At 44.7% G+C, this 6714-nt stretch overlaps 1 protein-coding gene across 1 annotated transcript in view; it reads right to left on the bottom strand.

Moving 5' to 3' along the window:
• The window catches only part of SARC_05585 (hypothetical protein), a 22582-nt gene continuing 15868 nt past the window's right edge, over positions 1 to 6714 (bottom strand). Inside the window, exons 18-25 of the mRNA XM_014300543.1 lie at positions 6508 to 6632; positions 5438 to 5531; positions 4303 to 4422; positions 3557 to 3655; positions 2699 to 2917; positions 2345 to 2404; positions 1307 to 1441; positions 1 to 960 (exon numbers count right to left, since the gene is read on the bottom strand). Of these exons, the coding sequence (XP_014156018.1) occupies positions 274 to 960; positions 1307 to 1441; positions 2345 to 2404; positions 2699 to 2917; positions 3557 to 3655; positions 4303 to 4422; positions 5438 to 5531; positions 6508 to 6632 (1539 nt within the window). The 3' untranslated portion in view covers positions 1 to 273. The remainder of the gene's footprint in view (positions 961 to 1306; positions 1442 to 2344; positions 2405 to 2698; positions 2918 to 3556; positions 3656 to 4302; positions 4423 to 5437; positions 5532 to 6507; positions 6633 to 6714) is intronic.

Raw genomic sequence — 6714 nt, 5'->3', positions numbered from 1 at the left:
TAGTTGACAGGGTAACACTTTATTCTGCTGTGCTCGTCTGGGCTGAAGTCATATGTATTGCACATTTACACAGTCGCATAAGTTGATTATCACACTGACAGATATCACTTTATTCTGCAGTGCTCGTGCGCTTGCTCTGTGCCCATGGTGCGCCGGTTGAGGCTAATGGTAATATGTATCGTTAGAATACTTAAAAACAAAACCCTAAACCCTAAGACAACTTTTCGACCGTTGTCTGCATCCAGATGGCTGGTCATGCGAATCCCTCCCCACTTATTCATCATCCCACGCATCCACATCGATATACTCAGTCTCATGAGCCACGTGCTCGTCTTTTGGTATCTGAGGGGCCCGAACATTGCTGGTGACATCGTACGCATCAACATCTATAACCTTTGCAGCGGAGGCCGTGCGGCCGTGCTGTGGGGTATTGTGCACCCATTCATCGCCAATGGCATCGACATCAATGCACACAACGGCTTCAGTTGCCTGGTGGTTCGTTGCTAGGTTACTCGTGCTGTGATGCGTTGCTAGGCTGCTCGTGCTGTGCATGCGTGGTGTGCTGCGCATTGGTTGCATGTGCTGTCTGCCTTCAGTCGTTTGGTTGCGGTGATCCCATTTCCAGTGCTTTTTGAATCGTCGATCGTTGACTGGGCTCTGATCGTCGTTGCTATGTTTTTTCTTTTTCCTTAAGGTCTGATTGTCAGCTTTGTGTGTTGTTGTGTGTGGGTGGTGGTGCTCGTGTTTGCGTTTCCGATTATGTTTATGGACGTGCGATGTGTGGGTATCCGACCTCGTGAGTCCGATTCTTCTGGTGGAATTGGACGAAAAGGCCCTTATTTGAGTAGAATTGGACGAAAAAGCCCTTTTTTGAGGAGAATTGGACACAAAGGTCCTGTTTTGTTCTCCAGCCGCTGCAGTAGCCTTTGTAAACCATATTTTTGTGCCAGCCATATGTGCCTGACGGTGTGTATACGAGAAGTGCGTAGTCAATGAACATAACATTGAGGTTTTAATATATATATTATGTTAGCATATACAACATGCAAACGAACCCACCTACATACAGTACAGGCATGAAATGCATGGTAAATGCATGGCAAATGTGTGGCAAATGCGAGCGCCACACATATCCGTATTTGCGCTGTGGGCCATACACACAAACCCAGTCCAATAATATCTAGCATACGAGGGACATGCAGGCGCAAGAGGCAATCGCACTATAGCACTCACTTGTATATTGGTTGGAGTGTGATACAAAAACGTTTCAGCGCCAACTAACCGAACCAATTGGTGCAGAGCATACCTGATACTGCAACGGGCCATGACGAGCGTTTTCGAGTAGAAGAGACCAACGTCGTAGCTGTGGGCGATAGTGTGGTCTGGTTGTGCACTCTTGCGGAGCCGACACTCTCAATTTAGACCCGACACTGCAATTGACCTACACAAGAAACAAAACACCGAACACAAAACACAAAACACAAATCATAAAACATACTCAGAGGTCAACAACGGAGATACAACCGGTGCAGTGGCAAATGGGTGAAACGGCGTCTTTTGTTCTGTAAGCGTTCGTAGCAACGCAGCACATGGGATAGTATTCACACAGGATGTAGAAGACCTTACTGCCATTCTTTCGTTTACAGAGAAACCTTCGATCGGAAAGACGAATGTCCCAAAAACAACCAGTCACCCGCTGGCAGGTCAGAGGTATGGACTGGATTCTTTTGTCCACCCCGACAGAACTGGTCCCAATGCTAAAACTATAAGACCCTAATGGCAGGCACAGTCGCACATCGCGACCCGGTGATGCGGTAGTGAGTATGATACACTGGTGAGCCACTGTATCATATCTCATATTCAATGAAACGATATGCATATCTGTCACAGCTTAGTCACAGACCCTGTGTCAATTCAGGTACGGTTGTCAAACGCCTACACCACCATCGACTAGACAACTACAGTCAAAGAAAACAACTCAACAAGTACAACAACCACAGACAGCAAAAGACTCAGCCCCTCGATAGTCCAGTTCGCCCTCCCCTGAAAAGCAGGGTCACGGGAACTGCCAACACCTGCCGGTAGCCACAAGTCCACCCCAGACATCAGGCATTGTATATAGCAATAGCGTGTAAACAAATAAATATACCTAAACCCTAAACCCTACATCCTAAATCGGCAACACCCCTTTGTAGTACGTAGTGAACTGCAGAAATCGTTCCAGTGAAGATACAACCACATACCACATAAAAAACACACAGACTTAGCATTCGTACTCTCACGGGTGCAGTGTCATATTCAATCTCATAGTCCTGCCTTCCAACGCAAGCGCCTTGTGACATACGTTCGCGGACACAGTCCTTTTCTTCGACATCTTCCGTCTACGCCTGTTGGGCTCACGCATCTCTGCTGCAGTAGGTAAAACGTCTGCTGCAGTAGGTATAACGTCTGCTACAGTAGGTATAACGTCTTCTACAGTAGGTATAACGTCTGCTGCAGTAGGTATAACATCTGCTACAGTAGGTATAACGTCTGCTACAGTAGGTATAACGTCTTCTACAGTAGGTATAACGTCTGCTGCAGTAGGTATAACGTCTGCTACAGTAGGTATAAAGTCTTCTACAGTAGGTATAACGTCTGCTGCAGTAGGTATAACGTCTGCTACAGTAGGTATAGCGTCTGCTGCAGTAGGTATAACCTCTGCTGCAGTAGGTAAAACGTCTGCTACAGTGGTTGTGGTTGAGCTGAGTGTTTGGGCATATATCTCTGTGACACTGTTGCCCATGGCTTCGTACAGACTCGCATTCTTGAGCGCTCCATGGCGCAGTAGGGAGTGGTAGTGCGGTTTTCCCGCGTTGGTGAAATTCAGTGTCCTCAAGACAGACGTGTCTGGCAACGTTTTGGAACGCATATAAATCTGCAAAAGTTTTGGTGGGTACCCAAACAAAACGAACACCAAGATTAGTGGCAGCTGCTATTACGGCTGTTGACTGGAATGAATATTGGGGTTGCATGACTCAATTATCAACTTCATACGTTAGCCCGGCGTTTGTAATCTGCAGCCCAATACACATACGTGCACATCGACAATTCAGTCAATATTGGGAATAGTAGAAGCAGTCATTTCAGAAACAAACGTTTAATGGCAGCTGTGCTCTATGCGTTCAATACGAGCTCATTTTGAATGATTTGAATTGTACTTGTGAACTCGTTCAACGTATTTCACGTGGATATTCGATGATGCTGAGATATGAGTGAAACAATGATTGAAGGCGTTCCGATATCGCACTACAGCGCTCTAGTGTAATGCGTTAACGCAATTGACCCTAAAACTGCCGCAGCTTAACGGCGTCCCATTCACAGAATCTACGTATGTTTTTACACAACACCACTTCTTGTCGTTGACATTCTAAACATACAACACCACTTCCTGTCATTGACATACTAAACATACAACACCACTTCTTGTCGTTGACATTCTAAACATACAGCACCACTTCTTGTCGTTGAAAAACCCTGAACCCTAAAACAACACCACTTCTTGTCGTTGACATACTTTGCGTTTCTTCGATCGTTCGGAACAGTCGCTACTGCTCGCAAATGCGCAATGCGGCGGATTCAGAGAAATGACAATGCGCATCCCCTCCGTATGAATCTGTGGGGAGTCAATAGGACACTCACACTAAGCACAACGCACTCATGAGACTAACCAGACAGCTCAAGTATAACAAACCATATGAACCTGTGGGGAGTCAATGGGACACTCACACTAAGCACAACGCACTCATGAGACTAACCAGACAGCTCAAGTAAAACAAACCGCCACAGATACATTGAGAGATGATATGTACATCAAATCAACCAACGTAGTCACATCCCAACCAAAACTTTAAACCCTAAACAGGATATCACTGATAAACCGAATACGCTCTTCGTAATAAAATCAATCAATTACGACATCTCTCAAGGCCCAGAACAAATTGACTTGTAAGCTGAGTGTTCTCTATAGAGATATATATTGGGTTATATTCTCTATAGAGATATATATATTGAAATATATTTTCTATAAAATTATATATTGGGTTATATTCTCTATAGAGATATACAATGGGTTACATTGGGTTATATTCTCTATAGAGATATATATTAAGACAGGATGAACATAAACAGCTACATCAGTCTGTGGGCTATATACACAGACATTCACTTATTCCGTCTACTCGTTCTTCTGCCCGTGTGGTTGCATTGATAATACTACATGCGACTGTGTTGACATGTCTTCCGCACTCGTGCGTGACTCACCGTTTGCGTAGTCATGGTTGATGAGTCGTCAGGTGTTTGTGTTTGGTCGTTGTCGCTGGTGCTGGTTGTGCTCGATAGAGACAGTCCATCATCATCACTATCCCATAGGGGACACTTGCGCTACAGATGATATGCATCACAAACAACAGTGTAAGAAGCACCTCAGCCATGACGAATACAAACAAATCACACAACAGTCATTGTGGCGTAAAGGGTTGGCAGAAGCACCTTAGTCGTGAAGTGAAGAAAACTACGCTCCACATGATATGTAGAAAACTATACACAGCACTCTACGAGCAATTATCACAATCACAGTGGCGGCATACCCATACACGCACAATGCCATCATACCCACACACTCACAGTGGCATCATACCCACACACTCACAGTGGCGTCATACCCACACACTCACAATGGCATCATACCCACACACTCACAGTGGCATCATACCCACACACTCACAGTGGCGTCATATTCACACACTCACAGTGACATCATACCCACAAACTCACAGTGGCGTCATACCCAGACACTCACAGTGGCATCGTACCCACACACTCACAGTGGCGTCATACCCACACACTCACAGTGGCGTCGTACTCATACACTCACAGTGGCATCATACCCACACACTCACAGTGGCATCATACCCACACACTCACAGTGAAATCTTACCCACACAATCACAGTAGCGTCATATTCACGCACTCACAGTGACATCATACCCACACACTCACAGTGGCGTCATACCCACACACTCACAGTGGCATCGTACCCACACACTCACAGTGGCGTCATACCCACACACTCACAGTGGCGTCGTACTCATACACTCACAGTGGCATCATACCCACACACTCACAGTGGCATCATACCCACACACTCACAGTGGCATCATACCCACACACTCACAGTGAAATCTTACCCACACATTCACAGCGGCGTCATACCCACACAATCACAGTAGCGTCATATTCACACACTCACAGTGACATCATACCCACACACTCACGGTGGCATCATACCCACACACTCACAGTGGCGTCATATCCACACACTCACAGTGGCGTCATACCCACACACTCACCACACTCACAGTGGCATCATACCCATACACTCACAGTGGCGTCATACCCAGTTTTTGGCCACGTGCTCCGTTCGTTTGCACGCACTGCACACTCTCACACGCGACGGTCCACCAGACCTCACCCTCTGCGCTGCCGTTGTTCTGTGTAATGGCCAATTGACACACCGATTGTCATTGGCGAACGCATAAGTCAAACTATATGTTAGAACGCTCAATTAATCCGACACAGCGTGTATACCCTAAAACCTAGTCCCTTATACCTCTTATAACTCGCTCCAATAAATGGTCACTTGTCTATTCACATCAGCTAGTACTTAAATAAGCAAGACATACATAACTAACCAAAAATACCACAACTAAAAGAATCACTATCCATTTAGCAGAGACATACATAACAAACCACAAACACCACAACTAAAAGGATCAATATCCAATATATAACAAACCACAAATACCACAACTATAACAAACCACAAACACTGCAACTATAACAAGCCACAAACACCACAAGTAAAAGAATCACTATCCATCTAGCAGAGACATACATAATAAACCACAAACACCACAACTAAAAGAATCACTATCCATTCAGCAGAGACATACATAACAAACCACAACCATCACAACTAAAAGAATCACTATCCATTTAGCAGACACATACATAGAAAACCACAAACACCACAACTAAAAGAATGACTATCCACTTAGCACAGACAAACATAACAAACTACAAACACCACAACTGAAAGAATCACTATTCATTTAGCACAGACATACATAACAAACTACAAACACCACAACTGAAAGAATCACTACCCATTTAGCACAGACATACATAACAAACTACAAACACCACAACTGAAAGAATCACTACCCATTTAGCACAGACATACATAACAAACTACAAACACCACAACTGAAAGAATCACTATCCATTTAGCAGAGACATACATAGCAAACCACAAACACCACAACTAAAAGAATCAATATCCAATAAATAACATACCACAAATACCACAACTATTTCAAACCACAAACACCACAACTTGGAGGATACAGAGGAGTCAGTGTTTGAGTATGAAAGACCTGAGTTCACGTGAGCATCGTTTACACTTACAGCTGATGGCTGGCTGCTTTTGTGTGGGTCTGATCTGCAATGTATCTGTCGATGATCAATGGATCGTCCACATGCTCAGTGTACACAGACTCCTGGCCAAGCGCATCAACATACACACGCTTGATCTACAGAACAAGACGGAGAAGGAATTATGGCGTCATGAGAAGTGGTTTGAGTGGTTGTGACTAGTGGTTTTTTATAGGGTTT

Source organism: Sphaeroforma arctica (genome assembly GCF_001186125.1).
Source record: "Sphaeroforma arctica JP610 unplaced genomic scaffold supercont1.362, whole genome shotgun sequence".
In the NCBI taxonomy this organism is placed as follows: Eukaryota; class Ichthyosporea; order Ichthyophonida; genus Sphaeroforma; species Sphaeroforma arctica.
Note: the sequence above shows the minus strand (reverse complement) of the source record. Positions and strands in the feature narration are given on the sequence as shown.